Source organism: Diadema antillarum, unplaced genomic scaffold, assembly GCF_040938485.1.
Source record: "Diadema antillarum isolate AM-2024a unplaced genomic scaffold, OU_Dant_1.0 seq00000693_RagTag, whole genome shotgun sequence".
Lineage (NCBI taxonomy): Eukaryota > Metazoa > Echinodermata > Echinoidea > Diadematoida > Diadematidae > Diadema > Diadema antillarum.
The window spans coordinates 1,463,321-1,486,907 of record NW_027271598.1 but is presented as its reverse complement, the minus strand read 5'-3'; the positions used below and the strand labels follow the sequence as shown (position 1 = coordinate 1,486,907).

The 23,587-nt window shown below is 38.0% G+C and overlaps 1 protein-coding gene across 1 annotated transcript; it reads right to left on the bottom strand.

The window, feature by feature from the left end:
- Nucleotides 1–2,330: 2,330 nt before the first annotated feature.
- On the bottom strand, nt 2,331–18,902 carry LOC139737452 (acid-sensing ion channel 1B-like). Its single transcript, XM_071648128.1, has 7 exons — nt 18,574–18,902; nt 16,556–16,723; nt 15,624–15,800; nt 14,666–14,784; nt 13,547–13,737; nt 8,946–9,036; nt 2,331–2,467 (listed from the first exon to the last, which is right to left on the bottom strand). Exons 1-7 carry the CDS (start codon nt 18,900–18,902, stop codon nt 2,331–2,333), a joined length of 1,212 nt encoding a protein of 403 aa, XP_071504229.1.
- Between the last annotated feature and the right edge of the window lie 4,685 nt (nt 18,903–23,587).

The following is a 23,587-nucleotide window of genomic DNA, read 5'->3' as shown; positions in this document are numbered from 1 at the left end:
TGGATTTGGAGGCTTTCGCAACAATTTTTTTGAGGTAGACCAGTGGAATGTTGTTTGTTACAATAAAAACTTGAAAATAAGCATGGTCTACTTAGTTTGTAGAGAGAGTGCAACTCGACCTCTGTTTTTAGCTTTTGGCCCCCCGGTTACCTTTGTGATACACTGTATTTTTCACTTTACAAAACTATGAAATCTACCAAATATAGGATTTCTATTATATATATATATATATACATTGTATATATATATATACATATATATATATATATATATATATATATATATATATATATAAGTCAAGGATAGGAAACTATACAACAGGTGTAAATATAAATCAAACTTATTACTAGTTTTACGATAGAATAAGATTGAATTGCAAGGAAATAATTGTTTGACACAACATACTATTGTTTCATAATGCCGGACATTTTGCCATCGATTTCTTAGGTAATCCAACGAGCATGCAGCCATAAATTTCCCCTCGTATACAACGTAGTTATACAATATGATGCTTCATTTATGATAATAACAACAACAACAAAATAATACATTTTCTATAAGCACCATCTTCCATTCTGATTCAAGGTCAAGGCACTTTCAAAAGGAGGAGGGGGAGAAGGAGAAGAAGAAGAAGAAGAAGAAGAAGAAGAAGAAGAAGAAGAAAACATAATGGTCTGGGTTTTTTATGATTCTTAAAGGTATTAGCCCACATTTGTAAACCTGCAGCAATTGGTCTCATAGTTAGCATGGAGTTTGGGTATGATTGCAGTAACACCTGTGCAAAATTTCGTTCCAATTAGTCCATTACTTTCATTAAAAAAAAAAAAAAAAATGCACCGTATGCATGCGTATAATGCTCGCTAGCTCCGGTCCACGTACGTACTACATGCATGCGATACATGTGTAAGTTACATGTACGTACTAGCCCGCGCTCGTAATTCGATTTTGGGTCGGGTTGACCCGGTTTGAAAATTGATTTTAAAACGATGATTTTCTCTCTTTTATCGAATGGTATAGACTAAGAGCAACAGGTGAGGTATGTTACTGTTATAACTTGTACTTGAAGTCATATTGGACCTGTTTTATGCAGTTTTGATTTTCGTGGGTTTGCAAATGTGGGCTAATACCTTTAAATTAGATTTTTCGTTCAACGCCACAAAATATCACATTAACAAAGACAAAACGATATTATACAAAGACAAACAACATTGTACACTAACATTATTCACTCCAAATCGCAGTCTCTGGATGTGCAGCATGTTATGTGCAGCATGTAATGTGCATCATGCCAGTCGCAAAAAGTGCAGGTCACAGGCTTTCGACACGAGGCCGTATTGTTAAAGTCAAACTGGTTACAAATTTGTTAATGTTTTGTTTGTATTATATGCCGAAAAACCCCACATTTGTATTCTTTCTTTTATTTGTCGATGTACCTTACGACGGTTGTAGAATTTAAGGACCAGTTGGAAATGCGAATCAAACACACGAAAGAGGGCTTGATAAAATGTGAGGATACAAACTGCGCTCATGTTACGGGTGGCAGCATGAAAAAAAAAAAGATGTGAGTTTATCAAAAATAAGACAGGCATTTAAAACACCCGAATTATGCATTTGATCAAAGTCAGATCTTTGATATTATACGAGCGTCCAACACAACTTCAGTAGGGCTGGTTGACAGAGATAGAGCTGGTTGCGTAATTGTGCGATATGCAGTTGTATCAGCAGCTAATGTGGATTGCTTTAATGTTTTCGTATATATTATGTGCGTCTGGGACCTTGTGGAAGGGAGAATTACTTTTGACAAAATGGCATGAGAAAGTAGACAGTTGCATCTCAGAATCAGTGACATGAACCTGATTTGCCACTGGAAGAAGTGGTGACGTCATGGTGTCACTTAAGTCCTGCATGATCTGAACAAAACCAATACCAGAAATATATATTTTAGCAATATTTCTTCAAAACAAAGCAAACTCTTTCTCAAGTATTCATTCTAGAGCTGTTGAGATGAAGTAAATGCAACTTTAGGTTGTGTCTACTTACCAATAATTTACCACTTTTAATGCCGATCGTATTTCTATATTTGCACACTTTGAGGCAATGACACGAAATTTATCAAGGCTTTCACAATATTATTCAATGATTACTATTCATGGATCTAATTTGTATTTTTACAGGCCACTAAATTGTGTACAATTACCACAGCAATATTCATTAAATGTGATTAGAAACGTTCTTACTTCTTGAAAACTTATAAAATCCTGCAGCATTCCATATCTTACACACTACAAATATGTCCGATTAAAAGTGTCTGTCTGATTCATTTTCCCTAGTCACAGAATTGAGTTTGAATGCGACGTTAGTGTTTCCCTTTTAGATCTCAAGCAGGTGAAGGTAAGGAGGTCGATGACCTGGTACAAAGTGAGCAGGCTGCTGCCGAACCAGAAGCCCATAGCGCCCCCTATGTCACCTGCAAAGAAAAACGGGGAGTGTTCAGAAACGGCAAGGGCAGTTTTTAGCACTTCACGGCAAAGATGTTCTGATGACGGGAAATAAGCACCCAATTTAACACACAGAGGCACATGAACGAACACACGCGTACGTACACACACACACACACACACACACACACACACACACACATGTCGAAGTCATGGATTTACCCATTATAACTTACGAGCCGACAGAAAACAGATAGAATGGAACCAGAACTGAAGACGAATATGAAGGTACTGCCAATAATAATTTGCAAAATATGCGAATGGGGAAGTTACTGTATCGTTCCAATTTTGAAGACAGTGATATTGAAGAAAATGGGAAAACTCCCCCAAAGTATTTTGTTCATGCAAATAATAGTATTCCCATTATACTCTTGATCGTGTAGTCTAGCAGAAACAAGCACAATTGCCATACCAAAATTGAAAAGTACACCGCGGACGTGGCTAGCGGAATCATTACTATAGGTTCCTTGCTTTATTCGAAGAAAACATAAAAATTGCGACTGCCGACATTGCAGTCTCAATGCAGATGCAGATGTCTTGCCAAATTGATACCGTGTTGGAGGCTTCCACCAATGATTGTAAGAAAAAAAAGTTTTTATATATATTTCATATAATCATGTAAACTTGAGTATGCTCTGACTAGTTTAGTCCAATGGCACAATATCATTACTTACTCAGCAAGGCCATTTGTGTGTAGGCTATGTCTTGTTTCATGGTTGTTACATCCATAGACTCAAAATAGATATCTATGGCGCATATGTTATTCCTGGAGAAAGCAACACAAACAAAAACGTAAATATTTGCATTTTGACATTTTTTTCATTCTTTTTTAAGAGTCAGTTAATCTTCCTGTCGGCATTTCTTCAATGTGATTATTTTCAGAGTGATATCACCGTCTCGTCTGATCTAATGAAAACTGATGAAAAATCAATAATTATGTTGACCAGTAATCGGTTTGTGATAGTTGTAGATCAATATTAAACAATTAAGAATAATGACTTCTACAATCAAGCGTCAGGTTATTTCAATCTACAAGGCTAACTCTTAGTTTTTTCGAGACATCCCTCTTTCTGGGCTTTTGATTGCTCAGTGCCTTCAGTTCCCCTCTAGGAACCATCTGGTGTGTGATAACGGTGTGTGATAAAGGAGTTCATTAGTAAACAATGAAACGAATAATAACTTTCTAAATAATCTGACTGTCCATACATAGTGAATAATAAATTGATTGATATCACCGTTCTACTTATAGCCCCAGTGTTTCCTGAAGAAATAGGTCAGGTGAAAAGTACATAAACGTATATGGTATTTGAAGGGAGTCATTCCACAAGACCGACACTCACGAGTCATACAGCCCACGAGTTCGACATTGAAAACAGGCCCATGAGTCATACAGCTCACGAGTCATACAGCCCATGAGTTTGACACTAGGCAAATAAAGCCCATGAGTTAGACACTAGGTAAAAACAGCCGAGTTCGACATATTAAAAACACGGGGCTTAATGTGTCGATCTACCCGTGGGCCTTCCTCATATAGCTTAGTGTCGAACTCAGGGGCTGTATGACTTGTGAGCTGTATAACTGATGGGCTGTGTGACTCGTGAGCTGTATGACTCATGGGCGTCACCAGGGGGGGGGGGGGGGGTGCGTTGGGTGCGAACGCACCCCCCTTCAGACCCTAAAAAAAAAAAAAAAAAAAAAAAAAAAAACTTCAGTCTGCGAGCGACCTCAACGCCGGACACTAAATGATTATTATTTTTTATCTATTTATTTTTTTTTTGAAATTTTGCATCGGGGACAAAAACAAAAAAATAGAAAAAATTGTGGGCAAAAGCAATTCGAACCCCTGGTTCTGCATGGCAGCACTGATTTTATACATAATTATCTACGAGTGCAAGTGTATTCTATACAGTGTTGACTATATACATAGATTTTGGACATCCTTCCCATACTTGGTCACTTCGACGCCACCTCGCTGGTCATACCTCCCCCAGTCATGAACATAAACCGACACCCTTGACTACCAGTGGCGGATCCAGGGGGAGGGGCGCACCGGACGTCCCCACCCCCCCCCCCCCCCACCCCCGCCCCCTCTTAATTTCCAAAGCGAAAAAGTATATAGCTGCAAACGGCAGTTTTTGGACTGTAAAATGTCAAAATTTTCAAGCTCGCTCGCTGGCATTTAGTCGTAATGCCATTCTCCTGAAGTTGCTGCCAGTAATTGCCGGCAGTTCCACCCGGTGTGCCCCCCTCCCTTACTGCAAAAAAATATAGCTACCAACGGCAGTTTTGGGACTGTAAAATGTCACAATTTTCAAGCTCGCTCGCATTTAATCTTTATGCAATTCCCCTGATGCTACTGCCAGTAATCGTCCAGTTGCGCCCGGTGCCCCCCCCCCTTAATTTCCAAAGCGAAAAAATATAGCTACAAACGGCAGTTTTTCTACTGTAAAATGTCAAAACTTTCAAGCTCGCTCTCTTCGCTCGCTCGCATTGAATCGTTATGCAATTCACCTGATGTTGCTGCCAGTAATTGCCAGCAGTTGCGCCCGGTGGCATGCGCTTCCCCCCCCCCCCCCTCTTAATTTCCAAAGCGAAAAAATATGGCTAAGAACGGCAGTTTTTGGACTGTAAAATGTAAAATTTTCAAGCTCGCTCGCATTTAATCGTTATGCAATTCACCTGATGATGCTGCCAGTAATTGCCATCAGTTCCGCCCGGTTCGCCCCCTCCCTTAATTTCCAAAGCGAAAAAATATGGTTAAGAACGGCAGTTTTTGGACTGTAAAAATAAATGTAAAATTTTCAAGCTCGCTCTCTTCGCTCGCTCGCATTGAATCGTTATGTAATTCACCTGATGTTGCTGCCAGTAATTGCCAGCAGTTGCGCCCGGTGGTATGCGCTCCCCCCTCTTAATTTCCAAAGCGAAAAAATATGGCTAAGAACGGCAGTTTTTGGACTGTAAAATGTAAAATTTTCAAGCTCGCTCGCATTTAATCGTTATGCAATTCACCTGATGTTGCTGCCAGTAATTGCCAGCAGTTCCGCCCGGTGCGCCCCCCCCCCCCTTCCTTGATTTCCAAAGCGAAAAAATATGGCTAAGAACGGCAGTTTTTGGACTGTAAAATGTAACATTTTCAAGCTCGCTCTCTTCGCTCGCTCGCATTTAATCTTTATGCAATTCCCCTGATGTTACTGCCAGTAATTGTCTGCAGTTGCGCCCGGTGCGCCCCCCCCCTTAATTTCCAAAGCGAAAAAAATATAGCTACAAACGGCAGTTTTTCTACTGTAAAATGTCAAAATTTTCAAGCTCGCTCTCTTCGCTCGCTCGCATTGAATCGTTATGCAATTCACCTGGTTGTTGCCAGTGCCAGTAATTGCCAGCAGTTGCGCCCGGTGGCATGCGCTCCCCCCCCCCCCTTAATTTCCAAAGCGAAAAAATATGGCTAAGAACGGCAGTTTTTGGACTGTAAAATGTAAAATTTTCAAGCTCGCTCTCTTCGCTCGCTCGCATTTAATCGTTATGCAATTCACCTGATGTTGCTGCCAGTAATTGCCAGCAGTTCCGCCCGGTGCGCCCCCCTTCCTTGATTTCCAAAGCGAAAAAATATGGCTAAGAACGGCAGCTTTTGGACTGTAAAATGTAAAATTTTCAAGCTCGCTCGCATTTAATCGTTATGCAATTCACCTGATGTTGCTGCCAGTAATTGCCAGCAGTTCCGTCCGGTGCTCCCCCTCCCTTTATTTCCAAAGCGAAAAAATATAGCAACAAACGGCAGTTTTTTTGTGTGTTTTTTTTACTGTAAAATGTCAAAATATTAAAGCTCGCTCGCTCCGCTCGCTCGCATTTCATTGTTATGCCTTTCTCCTGATGTTGCTGCCAGTAATTGCCGGCAGCTGCCCCCGATGCGCCCTCCCCCCTTTATTTCCAAAGCGAAAAAATATAGCTCCAAATGGTAGTTTTTTACTGTAAAAGATGAAATCCTAGCTACGCCGGTGCCCTTTCCCCGCTTGGTTTCCCTCAACAACAGTAAAAGTCTAGGGATTGAGAGCGTCCTATATTACAAATGTCTGTCAAAAAAAAAAAAAAAAAATCTCGTTACATTAGGGTCAAAACGCACCCCCCTTGAAAAAAAGCTGGTGACGCCCTTGTGACTCGTGAGCTGTATGACTCGTGGGCTGTATCACTCGTTGGTGTCGGTCTCGTGACGTGCACCCATTTTAGTTGTGACTACGTGATAGCTGGATTTCTTCAGAGTTAACTACAGTTGTGCTTCATGCAAGAGATGCGGTGTGTTTCCATGTCAATGTATTAAGGTGCACAATGTATCGTATTTGTTACTTTGGTGTGCTTTCATTAAGTTACAGTCAAACCTGCATTGGCCACTATCTGCTGTATAAGGCCACTGAAAAAAAAGATCGCCCCCGAGAGAGGTAAGTTAGAGCCCCTGTAGGGATCACTTGCCTATAAAGACCACTTTTGTTTGTCTCCATTGCGGGTACATGACGCTGTGGAAGGTTTGATTGTAAATGAATATAATTATATAAAATGAAATGAAAATGATAAGAAATAAAGTTTCATGGACAAACGAATGGATGAAAAGCTATTCTGTGACATCTATTCATTTCCTTTAATCTTGGCATGACTGTAACCACTATGACTATTTCTTGAAACACACTATTTTTTTTTTCAAATTAGATTGCAGTTTTTATGGTTTCAATTTCTAATTTAAGTCAACTCCTTAAAGCCAAAAAAGAAAATGAACATAAAATGGGATGTATATTTTTCATACACACTTACCGAACATAAGTGCTATTGATTCCCGGCTTCGAAACCCGGGATTGTTCCACCATTAGATCTGTCCAAAACAGCGACGGAAACGTCGTGGTTGAAAGCGTGTACAAAAACCTACTGTATTGGCAGTCCACCGGGCAGTTACATTCATCGTATCGCGTGCGAACGGTATCTGTGATATTCGAATGGCCATAGGGAAGAGAGAACTAAAATCACGTGCTTTAAAAAGGTCCTCACGAATATATAAAAATCCATGCTGTAAAATGTGAAGAATACAATATCTCTGAGGTGACTTCGTGTAGAGAATTATTCACAAGAGATTTGTGTAACAGCAAAAAAGTGGTTGGGGTCGTAGTATTAACACCAATTCCATAATTTGCATACACAACTGTAATCGATAGATAACAGTGTGTTGTGATAACACGTGGAAACTGCGAGTTTCCATAGCTGTCCTATATAATTTTGTTCAATTTTAATGAAAGTCTGCCTTTTTTAAGTTTTTTTAAACTAAAACATACAGTAGAATCTTTACTAAAATATGAGGTAGTACGGCTGAACAACCTTTTAGGAACAGCATTAAGACCTGTGCTAACGGGGCATGCACACTGTGGCTGATTATTGAAATGAGTATATAAAAATAAATTATTATCATATTCCATTACAAGCTATAATCTATACCACGAAAAATTAACTGATGACTACTGAACAATAGAACATAATGATGTACACAGTATCATGTATAGGCCTATATAATGCTGTATTTTGATTTTGTATATTTTCTGTATTAATGCGCTTAGAAAAGTCAGTATTAAGCGCTATATAAGTGGTATTTATTGCTATAATGATAATAATAGTAATAATTATCATTATTATTATCATTGTTATTATTATCATTATTATTATTAATGCTATTATCATCATCATTATTATTATAATAATCATTATTATCATTATCATTATTATCATTGTTATTGATTCTCAATTGTCATTGTCGTTTCGGTATCATGTTTCTGTTTTTGTTTACGACGTATACTCACCTATGTTTTTTAAAACGCATAAGCTCTGCGTCAAGGGATCACATACGGGGAAAGGTCCTAAAGAAAGAAAGAAACAAACAAACAAATAATGAACGAGAAAAAAACAATTTTTCCCTTTTTTTTTAATTAGCAAACCTTAGAAATAAACTTAATCCGTTGAGGACAAGTCCCGAGTATACTCCCGAGTATACTCGGGCAGGAGTCTATGGGAAATGCGTGTTGAAGCAAAATCAGTTCGTCCTCAACGGGTTAATCCATTTTCGGATTAACGAACCTTCGGAATAACGAACCTTATTCCACTTGCTGAATTACGAACCTTCAGAGGAAGGAACCTTGGGAATAACTCCAAAAATATAACAATGTTCGGATTAAGGAATCTTTTTTTTTTCATTACCAGATTAACAGGTACACGGAATATGCATGTTTCGGAATCAACGAACCTTCTGAATAACGAACCTTATTTCATTTTCAGAAATACGAAACTCCAGAATAACAATCATCACTCATCCAATGATTATCACCTTTACATGTAAAATCAATGTTAACGCCTGATGTTTACACAAACCCGGCATATATGGAGATTTGCATCCGCACAACTCTGTTACGTAATCAGTCTCACACTCCAGGTTGCACTTGATTCGTGAGTAATTCTGGAAATATTTGAGCTTCTTCTCTCCGCAGCGTCCATACGGGGGCCGTACTGACTGTCTCTGTATGATGTTATAAGCACATAGACGTTATAATTACCCTGAATGTACTAGTATAAGATAGGCTTTAAAGTATCATTATGTTTACCCGCCCGATTTGATCATATTTTTGCATTCGATTTAATGATCCGATCATTAAGTTCGAGCAAATTTGAATGATCACCCATATCAATATCTAGAAATTAACTAGTTCATTCAGTTCAATTTCATCAACATTCTATTTCGTGACTTTTTAATGTGAATGTGTAAACAGCGCGTTCAAATCAAAATTGCACGGCAAAACACTTTCAAATTCGCATCAGTACCGCCGTGAAAAACGTTGAGGAATTTCAAATTCTGGAAAAGGCAAACATTTACAGCATTTGGGCAGTGTTTTTTTTTTTTTTGTTACTGCTTATGTTCTTTGTAGTACAGTAACTCATGCGTTTGAGCAAATAATGCAAAATTAATGTACATTGAACGTAGGAGCTTTGACTTGTGCTGAAATCCTTGGGCAAACAATAACCGTCATCCGAAGCAACAACTTTCATAGCATACTTGCATGTATATACATTCATTTATAAATTCACTTTATATAAACAGCTTTTCTTTAATATGTACACAACTGTAGTGGTTGAAGCATTTTGACAACCAGCAAGATCACATTCACGCACAACTATCGATATACTCTTGGAACCCCTCCCCCTTCCAAAAAAAAAAATAAAATGAAATAAAACAAAATAAAATCCACTGTTGAGTCGAGTAATGTATCAGGTGGATAGGAGGACAGTGAAGAATCAAATGAGAGGGGTTCGAAATGTATTTGGATCTGGAAGTGTAAAAAATTGAGAAATATTATGTCCATTCCGTAAGTGTTCTATCCATAATTATTGTTGACATTGTATAAGGGAAAGTGGAAGAAAGATCATAGTAGGCCACAGATTTAGGAGAAAAACATAGAATATGACTGAAATCAACTGAATGAAACTTCGAAATAAAGATGAAAATATAAAATTATATTATTTAACAGTGAGAAAGAGGAAATTTTATGTGTATGAAAGCGTTATCATATTACGACAGATCTTGTTTATGTTGACTGAATTCGAATGTTTAGAGGTCAAAGTTGTCTTATCAAATTGGTAATACGGACGAAATTGAACGTCAATCCAGCTGACTCGAAATTAAATGCCAATTTTGGGTCGTTAAACTGAATTAATTTCACTCTAAATTTGATGAAATAGAAAAAAAAGAAATGACATGAAATTAATTTGAATGATCAAAAAAGTAAACTGAACCATGACAGCAGAGCTCGAATTTGAACGACTTTTCATTAATTCGAATGAAAATCTGATGAAATTTGGCGGAAAACCTAAATCCGGCACTTTCGGAAGTGTCACTAAAGGCCCCTTTTTGTGATAAAAACTTATTGAGCAAAGTAAACGAAGCCGAACAACTTTGCTGCACTTGTCATTTAAAGTTTTATTATGTCATTCATTATTATCACTATTTAGGGAGTTTTTGTAGAATGAGAAGAAATGAGAATCCTTCCTATATACACTCAGCAAAAAAAGAAAATAAACGCTTTTTAAAGTTTAGATTTCTCATAGAATATTTGACTGAAAGCTAATGTATTATATACCATATGTGACCCTGCAGCTCAAAACAAACAAAAAGTCGCCAGACATGAGTTTTCAGTTAAGCTTTAAAATGATGTATAACTCAAATCAAATGGACTCTCCTAACGTATCTAAATATTGGAAAGAAAGCACAAACTCAGGAAAAGTGTGAACTGAGAAAAGAGGCTCGGAAGTACAGTGTCTATTCAAGCGCTTAATCTTTACCAAACCGTGCTGGCTGTGCGATGAATGGGACAAAAAAAAAGGAAGTAAACCACCAGAATAACAACAATGAAGAGATTATCAGATTAAATTGAAACTAAACATGCCTCATTAACACATTCTGTCCATAATCAATGCCAACTTTCAAAGCAGTAACACTTTCTTCTCAAAAGTTATTAGAGTTGAAAGTGAAGAGTGTGGACAAGGTTTCTCAGAAATGAAAAAGGGATTCTAAAGACACACCTAATCACACCATTCTGCCAAAAATGTTTGAGATAAACTGCTAAAAAAAACCACACTTTTCTGCCCGTTTTATGATACCAAATTTAAGCATAATGTAAAAGAAGACCCGCTCTTTCGGAAAATATGAAAAAGTCAGGTTCGGCTAGGTTGACCCATTTCACTTATTTTCAGTCCTCACGCAAAATCAGTGTGTGCGACTTTATGTTCGTTTTGAGGTGCACGGTCACATATTGAAGGTTGTTTAATTGGCCATCAACCTGTTAGGTCAACACAAAGGGAAGTTTTACGCATGAGTGAACACCATTGTTTTTCTCTTCCAGGACACAAAAGTAAAAATTGCAAAACTGAACAAGTTGTCATTCATGCGTATGTGCTCTTCCAAAGAACAACAAGAACAAACAACAAATTTCACACAAAAAGAAACATGAATTAAGTTGAAAGACTAAACCTTTGATCTCTATGATATCTTTAAAGCCCAAAAGATCAATGAAGGCTAAGAATAATGGAGGAAAATAAAGCATCTTATGTCAAATCAAAATTCAAATGAAATAAGAGAAGAAGTAATAATTAACAAAAATGGTACAAATATGAACCTTTTTTTCAAATTAGGAAATTGTAAGTAATGTTTGGTTCTTGAAATTGTCACATGGATTCTTAAATCACTAGATTAAAAGAAATAAAGAAAGACATTCTGCTCATTTAATCATCTTTATGCTTGTCATTCCCTATGTCATTTGAAGTTTGACTTGACAGAAAATTCTTATTTTCCCCTTTAGTTTCCCATTTTGTTTTTCTTACAGGTTATAAAGAGATAAGGAGAACAAAAACTTATTTTTCCTATTTCATTCATGTCTCTCATTGTGTTAAACTGGTCTTTTGTTGTCAATTTCATCGTGAAGGCCACTTGCAAAATGAAAGAGAACATGTCAATTTTTGCAATTTTTAATTTTGTGCCTTGGAGAACAAAAACGAATGTGCTCACTCATGCGTAAAGTTTTCTTTTCAATTAACCTATCAGCTTAACAGCCAATTAAATTCCCTTCAATATGGTATACTAAGTATAATACATTGATTTTCATAAAAATCTTCTATGAAAAATATGACCTCGAAAAAGTGTTTACCTTCTTTTTTTGCAGAGTGTACCAATTCTGCTTCGGAGAATTTATGTGCTCTTGTATATCGTAGGTGCTAATATTGCTCTGACAAAAGATAGTACTTTCTTTTAAAGTATGCATCATTCCACAACACCACAATCCTAGCGAGTAGCAATTCGTCAGCATATATATATATATATATATATATATATATATACGTATATATACATATATATATTATACGAATAATTTATGAGTTATGAGTGCATAGGGCACGAATATCGCACGAGGCGCGAGATAAGCCACTGGTCTATTCAACAAGGCGCGTAGCGCCGCGTTGAATAGACCAGTGGCGAATCTCGCGCCGAGTGCGGTATTACGTGCCCCAATGCACGAACAAAATCATAAATTATTCGTTTTATACAACACCTTGTCCACAATCACAGTACAAAATTAGTGACCGCCAACTCAGGAAGGCCCCAAAATAAATGTAACAATTAGGTAGAGAATTGTTAACCCACCCTGTGTACTGCTTTCAAACACTCGTCATGATTCGACCACACAGTCACAGGAATCACAAACTCCGCAGCGGGTCTATACCCATTCTACGCTAACGTTAGATCGAGTTAGGCCTGACTGTTAGGCCGATCTGAGATGTCGGTAGATCTAGTAGTACTGTAGGTCTAGACTCTATTTCCGAAAATGATTTTGTATAAAAACACAGAAAAATAATCAAATTACGGTTTCTCAACTTGAAATGAAGTCTTGATTTTGGGATCACTGTGGTCCACGTAGCAGATCAGAGTCAAAAGTAAAAACACAGCAGTAGGTATAAAGGCCGCGCGATACATGCAACTAGCTAGCGCTAGCTAGCTAGGTGAAGTAGCTGCGCGTACACGTACGTACACGTTAACGTTGCAGTACTCCGCCGGCGCGCCGCGCCTGGTCTGTGAGACTTACCGGCAGCGCAGCGCAGCCGGCCAGCACGTACAATGTAGTTTGCTGGCGCTTTGCTACGGGTGTGAGCCACAGAACTCTGTGAGCGGCCATGCATTAGTAGCCCCCCGCGAAGCCGTGCTATAGTACCTTCGAGCCGTGCAATAGGCCCATGCCAGGGGCCTATTGTATGGCTGTCACTCTCAATGAGCTTGATAGGTATTTTCTGTTGAATGTCATGTGACATGTTCTTGGCCAATCACAATTCGACATCATTCTGAGGTGTTGTATAAATATATATATTTATCTTTTTTTTTACGCCGGAAATAGGTATAACGTACATTGCGACAAAGGAAATATAATAATTTCTCTGATGTAACAGATGAAGCGAACGACTGAATTACAACACGTTGTTCCACGCACCTTGGTCAGCGACAAGCCAACAAAGGAGCGGGTACCGGGCATTACAGAGAACGACCCGATCTCATTGAGGAGCGCCGGGTGATCCTGCGAGTTCATGTACACCTTTAAACCAGCCGCGAAGACGTCCAGTGCTCCGTAATAGTACTCACTTTGCTGTATGTCAAGTATTAAACGAAGCCCGTTCATCCGTCCTGTAATCGATTACCAGAAATAGCAGAGTGAGCAATAATACTTCATGTTCAAAATTCATTTAACTCGGGTAAAATCCAGAGTTTGTGATGGAATAAATAAGTTCATTTTTCTATATCAGCTCCCAATAACACGAAATGTATTTTAGATAACGTCGTAGGGTCATACACCCTTACAAGTCTCTTATTTTGTTTATACTTTAACCTCCATCTGGGCTCTGGGGGCATTTCATGATGCGTTTTGTCAGATATTTTTTCCTGACAAACTGTTAAAGCTATTGAAATCCTTGCATCTGATTGGCGAAGAGCAAATCTGTCCGACACAGTTGTCGGACAAAATGCTTCATGAAATGCCCCCACATTTTCTTTTCTATTAACTGTTTGATATCAAAGTAGATCCTCCGCTCTCGTAAAGTAACATTAGAATTTAGATGATTCAGGAAGAATTATATTTCAAATTGTGTCTAAATCTTCTGAATATTCAACGGCAGATCAGTTTTATGGTAATTTTACGCACATAGCTGCTTTATTTCTTGCAAAATTTATGTATCTTCAAATCTGCCTACCTCCCCCTTCCTTTCTTTTTGTGAACCATAATGATACGACAGCCGACGTGATGGTTGTTCTCATTCACTCAGCCAAATTAATTTATGTCAAGTTTGCAAAAGTCTGGCTGCCAGTAGGTTCGTATCTCACCTGATAATTTCTATTTTAGTGATTATCTTTACTATAAAATTACTAATTTGATATTTTAGTTTGAATAATGCCATTCAACTTACATATGACATGCTGAAATCCACTGCATTAGAAATTGCATTTGAAACTGTTTTTATATCTATTTTAATACAGGACATTGTTGTAAAACAGCTTTTGGTGAACTTTTTATCCTGAATACATATATTTTAACAAACAAACAAACAAACACACAAACCTGTCAACTTTGCTTTCAGTAAGTTCGTTGGGTCGCTATTTAGCTGAAAGCAAGCGCCGTCGGAAGTTAAGATGTTGGTCACGTTTGCGGTGCTGAGGGTTTTGTCAGCAAATTGGATACTATAAACAGCAAGAAACATAGAACATAATAAACTATTATATGTTTTGTAGTTCTTGATTTCGTGGTTTTTTATGTAACCACAGTATCTAAAAAGAGAATACTAGTGATAAGATGTATTAAAGGAAATTTTGTTTTTAATTATTTCACTTGCACTGGACATGGCTGTAAATTTCGTGGTGACAATGATATGACCAGCTTTCTTTATCCACATACAATATTGTTAGACATATTGCAAGCAAAGAAACAGTTTTAGAAATAATAGTTATGCTAAAAGGAACGCAAATATAACTTTTATATTATATAATTTTTTTTTTGACGGTTCAATAATACAAAGATCGCCAATACCGATAGTAATGAGATCGTGTTAGATCAGTAATCGTGCACTCAAACGGGACAATTCTATCTGATCGTATTTGAACTGGAGACCAGATTGTGACAGATCGTATTTGCTTGAAATAGACCAGTTGTGACCATATCGCATCATCTCGTACTTGCCCGTATCGACTCGCGTAACCTCGTATCCAAACATGAAATTTCAGATGAGTTGAACGAAACTTCCACGATCAATTACGAATGATCAATCGTGGTGTTCATAACGGATTGCACAATAGTGGGAAAGCAGCGTTGTAATTCAGAGCCGACTGGAGTCCCTTCCCCATAGCAGATTGTTCGAACACTCCCTCCTCTGTTTGAATTGAGATAGTCTTTGCGTGGCCGTCTAGACTGCTTATAATATATACCCATACGCCGAATGGAATTATACTATTGAACTATTAACTGAAATAAAATGGAATGAGATGAAATGACGTGCATAAAACTGAAGATCCCAAATATTTACCTCATAAACGTGTCATTCAGGTTGAGGGATAGGTCCATGTAAACGTTGCTGGTGTTCATTTCGCTGAGGACTTTCAGATCTTCGTCGCTCAGGGGAGACGCCGTACCAGAGATCCATGTCTTAACGTGCGCCTTGATTAAATCGTCCACTACGGTTTTGTTCTCTACCTTTGACCTCCTGTATAATCAATAAAAATCCTAAATCAATATCGTTCTACAGATCCAACATACAAGCATTAAGTGGTGCTGTTATGACAAAGGTAAAGATGAAGAGGCAATAAATTCATGTTGCATCAAATCATTTGCTACAGGATTTAAAGGGAGCTTGTTTCACCAAATAGTTGATTTATATTTTTGATCAATGATCACAAATATCGGCCATGTGCCAAAGCGAAAATTTGAGGAAATGTGGTTTAACTTTGGGTTTTAACCATATACTGTCATGTATGGGCAAAAAGGTTACAACAATTCTGGATGTCACAGTAGGAAAACCACAGAAAGGTACAAAAAACTGAGAGAATTTAACATCAATCTTTTCATTTGTCTCGTTCTACCATAAGAAAAGAAGAGCGGGCAATGAGCTATTCCTAACATGATAACGTATACAAAACAGGTCAAGGGGATGTTCTTGCTGTTGGTTTCAACTTTTTGAATTCGCAAATTCGCATAAATGATCATAATCTCATCTTTACTGCCCTGTATCTACTTAAGCTTACCATACGCACTCAGGAGTTCAGCATTCTATTTCCCCCTTTTTCAGTCATGGCGTGACGCTGGATGACAAAAATGAACTAAATCATAGGCAGGACGACAACTCAATGTAACAAAATGAATTTTCTTCACACTTATCAACTGAGGGAGATAATCTAACAACCAAACGCACGCAAATCAAACTAGTTATTAAGCGAAGTTGCTAGAATAGCCACAACTCACGCAAACTCGTTGTAGTTGCAAATGGTGATTTTAGGGAAGACGAGTTCGTGAGCCCGCTCGATGTCGATGTCCACAGTCACTGGCCGAGAGGTGTAGTGGCGACATCGGTTACCGATGTGTGCGGCAAGAAGCGTCACCGTGAGCAGCAATACCACCAGCCAGCCGTTTCTGCAACAGTGCACAGACGATGAAGTCGATTATCGCTATAAAATCAGCGAAAACACAATGCTCGGCAATTACGGGACGAGCAGGGTGTTTTCCATTGATCCGGCACCTTTCCTCGTTTGATGGACTTTAGGTTCAGGTTCAAGGTCAATGACATTTATTTCTAGCAAATGTAAAGTATATATTAGTGCAAGTAGCATGTCATCAAGTTAAACATGCTGGGGTGCATCTCTTGAAGGACAAAAACTTGTGACAAGTGTACCCTTCACATAGATGAGTGTGACATTCTATGATATGAAGTATCATTACATAAACAAATTCACATTAGTAAATAATCATTCTAAGCAAACCAAATCTATGCTAAAAACATTATTGGATGGGAAAACCTTTGTTGTTTCAACTAGGCGTTTAATCATCATGAATACTATTATTGTCATCATTATCAAACTACCGTGTCATCATTACAGTGTCATCATGACATCATTTTGTTTTGTTTTTTTCTTTCAAAGAATAATTTTGTTTTCAACTTTATTTGTGTGTGTGTGTGTGTATGTGTGTGTGTGTGTGTGAGTGTGTTTCGTTCGGTTTGATAAGAATCATTCAAATTAGCGAACAAAACCTGCACCATAAAATTCGTCATTTATCTGCGTATTTCGGTCATTCAGTCTAAACCCTGACCAAAGAATTTGACTCGTTTGTCATTCAAACAAGAACGACCGGGGTGGGGGGGGGGGCATTCAAATGGGCTGCCGTGGCGAATATTCAACGGAACGCGGGGGGGGGGGGAGGAGAGTATATCTTTGGAAGACGAAAAAGACAGAATCTAAGCAAAGTTTATGCAGATATTACTCAATAAAGAGAACAGGCGTGTAAGCAGGCAAAGACAATACAGTTATTATGAGCAATGAACGAATATACCTGAATAACTCTCGTCGACGAAATCTGTTCGAAGTGATTTACGATTTTGAATGCCAAATGTGAGAAACTGAATGACCGAAACATTTTGCCAAAATGAACGCTGTGATAAATTGCGAAGTTACGTCACCTTCCCTTGCTAAATGAAATTAACTTTTACGAACTTGATTCATTTCTTTTCTTCTTTTTTTTTAGGTGGGGGGGGGGGCAGGAGTGGAAGGGAATTTGAATTACACAGATTTAAATTTTAGCAAGTAATTAAGAGAATAATCAAATAGTTGTATACTGTTCGTGTACCTAGATGAATAAGTTATATCTACTGGCAGTTCCGGGAAACCTTACAATCTGTTTATGACGATAGAAAAATGTGTTTCGCGCATAAAATCAATGATTATTCCATGTACAAATACTATTTAGGCTTCTCATGCATGCACAGTTTATGTATGTCCGCATTTAGTGAATATAATAAAATTAAAATACATTTCATCGGTACGGTTGCGTGAAAAGTCAATTTGAACGATAAAACTGTAGTCAGTTAGTACACATTATATTCTTCTATTAAATAATGTAGTTATCGTAATGTGGGTGGTTGCTTTGGTTTCGTAGTCTCTATCAAATATTTATTCATGACTACCGATGTCACACTGGCCATGAATGATGGAAGCACCCTGAGCAATGAGCACACGAAAATTACACTAAATCCAAAATCAAACTAAGTTAAATCTGTGTTATCCCCGTCGAGGTACTGTTCACGTTTTGTTCTAAGTGTTTGTTGACGTCTTTGCCAAATATCATTACTTCCTATACATACTGCTCGTGTTCTGCGAATGGTTTATTGACGAAATACTGGGTTAAAAAAAAAAACCCGTCCCAGATCTCATGTTGCTATATGAGGTAAAGATTTAATGAACGAACAATACGAATCATAGGTTTTTTACCGCCTGCCCCGTGAGTACTCCACCCCACACACGTATTTCAGGCCCGCCACATCTACGGAGTTCGAAGCATGGACGCGAAGAGTCCCCAGCCAGTTTCTTTCCGATTCTCGCCTTTGGTATTTCTCATCTTTGGATCTCGGGTGAGCTGAAGTCGTGCCTTCATGGGGGACGTCGTTCACCACTTCTTCGTCACTGGACGCCATCAAGGTGACGCAACGTCCATCTCCTGAGATATCGCCCTCGGCAACCTCTTGAGACTCCATAGCTGCATTCTCCAGATGCACTGGAAAATTGGTAGAAGTGCTCTTCTCACGAAGTATGGAGTGCATACTCGATAACTTATCTCTAGTTCTCTTTTCCAACGCCCCTCGTCGATTTCACAAACTAATGGTGCGATGCTAATCACGGGGGTGTTAAATATGATGCCATAATAAGTTACGTAATTCTTTAGACGTGAGAGGGTGATAAAAAAAGCTAAACGACTTATACAGACTTATGCAATCAAAATGTTTTCATGACGTGCAACTATCACACCCTCATTCTGTCGACAGTACGGAGGATCACATCTCGTCTTCCTCATCATGGCGCCACAAGATACATGCATGTTCTCATATACATTTGTAGCTCCATTTCCTCACACATTTATGCGGGTATTAGACAGCAGGGCGTTGACCCGTTTTCACGATGGTGGGGGAAGGAGGCAAAAGTTGGAGGATACGTGCGAGGGAGCGATGCAATGGAGGAGGTGGGGAGGCCACACGAGGGAGATTTTGCATTTTCAGAATATTTGGGAAATTGTATCTAAAAGAAATGTATTGAATTTATGGATGGGAACCGAGGGTGAGGGGTAAATTGAAAGAGGATATCCCACTCTCGCATGAGAGAACCTTTGAATTTGTCGGAACTGAAGTGGATCTGGAGCACAACTTGTGATGAAATATTCGGAAACTTGTCAATTTCAAAAGTGTGCTAAGTGCACGAAAGGGTATCAGACAAGGAAGTGTGAGGGAAGGGGATCCCTCCCCCCACCTTCCTATTCGAGGGAGATTTTGCATATTCAAAATTAAAATTTAAAAATCTGGTGCACACTTTGGGGAAATATTTGGACAGTTTTCCATCAAAAAAGCAACAAATATATCCGCATCTTGGTAATAATATAAGAGGGGGGGGGGGGCAAATGATGTTTGCCCCCCCCCCCCCCAATATTTTCGTGGGGTCGATGCCCTTGTTTGACAGGACACGCGAGCAAGTCTAACCAAAGAGGTACAATGTGAGCATAGGTAACTCCTTGGTGTAACCATGGGAACTTTTTTTTTTGTACCTCCTTGGTATAACCATGGACCTACAAGGTCCGTATAACCATGGACACGTGTTAAGGAGGAAGAGACAAGGATGTGCATCAAAATTAATGTACAGCAGATCTCGTGTTTCTACTCAAAACGTGATTTCACGAGACGCCTAGGATGACATCCTACCGCTTGCCCCGTGAGATCTTCTCCCCGCACATCCATTTTAAGCTCACCACATCTAAGGAGTCCGAAGCACGCATAGAAAGAGTTTGCCCCAGGCAGTTTTGTTCTGGTTCTCGCCTTTGGCATTTCTCATCTTTGGATCTTAGGTGGGCTGATGTCGTACCTTCGTGGTCGACGTCGTTCATCACCTCGTTGTCACTGAACACCGTCTTTGAAAGTATCTCCACCGCCTCTTAGAGACTCCATTATAGTGTGGATGAACACTCACCTGGAAAGTTGGTAGAAGTTTTTTGGGTTTTTTTTTCACACAAAGAGTGAAGTACTTATCAACTTATACTTATCGCTCTCGTTTCCAAGGCCGCGCGGCTTGTTCAAAAGCGGTTCCGATCGTAATCAGGAAAAGTGTTGAATAATATGATGCCAATGAGTTACGCAAGACGTTGTAGAAGGACAGAAAACAACAAAAAACAAACAAACAAACAAACCGTAATCAAGCGAGTCTTGCGCCGCCTCTCCGTATACAGTACCATGTCTCAATTTTGCGGGTATTTGAGGGGGCACTCAAGCTAATGCAACAAAGGGGTAGAGACGAGCAGACATCTCATGAATGATAAAGGTTTAATGTCGAGGAATATGTTTCTAGTGTATACATTAAACATTCGGGTCAAATTCACACTCACATATGCATTTTCACACACGAATAGACGGACATAATTATAAATGATGGCTCGTTTCCCAACCAATTTCAAACTCTAGTTAATTGAATTCTGAAAATTGTCGTTCAAATCGAGCAATACTTAGCATGTCATTTCTAATCAGTCATTCACTCACTTTTACACAAACTGTAAATAATTTCGTTTCACAGCAATCAATTCCACAGCTCACTTATCAAAAGTGTCCACTGGAAAATAATTTTCCCAATCTACTGAAGAAGTCACGGTTATTGAACGTGTTATGGCATTAAAATTTTAGACAATCTTAGACAGACAATTTTGTAGTCAATTATCTACCTTTTGCATTTCATTAAGAATCCTTGTGCATGATATAGCTGATGGACACAATATACATTTTCCGCCGACAGAGCTTGTTTCTCATTTCTTACTCGTCGGAAACAATGTTTTTGTCTTCCTATCACCCACTGAAGTGTATCGTATCACAGTCCGACGAATGTGATTTGTGTCCGTCGACTATCATGTCAGTGTCAGACATGGAGGACGTGATCCGATGATTCAAGATCGTCCGATGCAGGAACTAAGTTCAGACCTTAAAGGGATGGTACAGTATTAATGGAGATGAGGAGTGGGCTTTTAACTTTTTGCGAGATACCAAGAAATCACTCAGAAAATAGTACAGAGCATGCCATTTTAAGAGGAATTCAAAGTTTATTTGATGATAATCACGAAATATAGGGATCCTCTGGAAAGTTAGAGAATATCGTAATAAAAAAGCTGCAAATTCTTTATAATACACTCATTTACTATACCTTATTATATCGCATATTGTAACACTGTATGGAGAAACTGTGGTATTACCAAAATCACTTCTATCATTGTCACTACAAAAACATGTATAAGACTTATGAATAGTTCTCATTATCTAGCACTCGACTGAAAGATTGTTTTACGAATTAAAGATTTAGAATCACTGCTTTACATACATTATTTTAAAACCGCATCATTTCTTTATTAGTTTACTAATAAACAACTTCCAATAGTGTTTAAAATACGTTTATTGTACCATTCATTAATTCCCATCAGACATGCATTAGACTATCGCGTATATAGTCACTGCAGAAAATCGATACTTATCACAACTAATAAATTCATGAGACACCATGGTGTTTGATGTATTTTTTTCTTTCTTCTTACATTGTTTTTTTTTTCTTCATTCTATGTTTTGTACATCGACAGTGTTTGTTAGAATTGAAAATATAGGAATTGAAATAAAATCTATCGAACTCATTGTCTTAGTTCTTTTCTACAATGTTTAAATCCTCATCCCCAAAAAAGTTGTTCTCGTATCAATTCCTGAATATAATAATAATAATAATAATAATAACAATAACAATAATAATAATAATACAATGATAATAATAACAACGATAATAATAATAATAATAGTAATAATAATAATAATTATAATAATAATAATAATAATAACAATAATAATAGTTTTATTTCTTGCATATATCAGATCTCCAAACTACAACAATGTAGGTCTACTTATACATTGCTTATCATCTATCAACTTTTCTTGATCAGGCATTTTTTGTCCCATAAATGCGTTTATATCTTGGGATAGTTCCCTGTGTTGTTCTTCTCTGCCAGATGATACTGAAAGTACTCGAAATCTCAAGTTGTTTATCTGTGTATGTGTTTTATTCTGTCAGTTAGAAATACGGGAGAATTATATGACGCGCATATCACCCAAAGGCCATATCCCAGTACAAAGAGAATAGATTGGAATATTGATAATGGTCTCTGTACACATGTAAACCTTAGGATACAACGAAATACATAATTATACGTATGTAACAAGGCTAACACCACATTCTTTCTTTGGGCCACTAATTTCTTTGAATCTGAAATTTTAGGGGCCCCCAAATAAAGGAAAAAAATGATACAGATTATCTCTGAATTTTAGCTGCTCAATCAGTTCACCAAAAGATAGCCTTTTTGAAAATTTGGTGGTCCTATATCAATTCTTAGAGGCCCCCTAACCATCGGGCTACTTGAGCCACATGAAACAGTATCACCATTAGAGATGATACTGAGGTAGCCTGCATGCGCTCACTCCAAAGGTTAACTCCACTCCAGCTCTTTTCATTTTATTTATTTTTCATTTTGTTCTCGTCATTTTCATTTTCCTTCCTTGTTGCCTTCTTGATTAGAGTAATTGAAATGAATCAGGAAATCATGTATCATCATAGAGAGATGAGGAATCAAGAAATGTGTAACACTCTGTCATGCCTGTTGAAAAAAAAAATGTCTAGGATTTCGGATTTTTCACGATTTTTAGATGTGTTCAGATTTGTTTTGAAAAAAAAAGAAGAAGAAATGTTTGTCTTTAGATCTGTAAGCTGCGAAAAAACATCGTGTATGTTGTATACTTTGCCTACATGCCGTTCAGACTCAAACGAGGGTATCGCAAGTAATGCAGCTTTATTGATTATAAGTTGATTTGATTAACGTTTTGTAAACCACTGAAAAAGTGAAGCAAACAATTTCAATTGTGTTGACTCTTCTAACATAGATCATAAGGTATTCTTTCTCAGCCATGTAAATCCATTGGAAGCAAAGTTATCTTTTAATCAAAGAGTATGTATATGTATTATCGATATTCTGTGTACATGCACAATGATAATGCAGAAACTAATAAATCAATTCAAATAAAATAAATTCAAATGGAATGTTTCATCATTTTACTGGCCGTCAATAGATGGCGCGAGTCTAATACTCTACTGGCCGGTGTAAGTCACGTAGGTGGTAGCCTGGCAGTAGTTGTCTGGTAAGTAAAGTCCGAACAAAGACGTGTCTGACGTA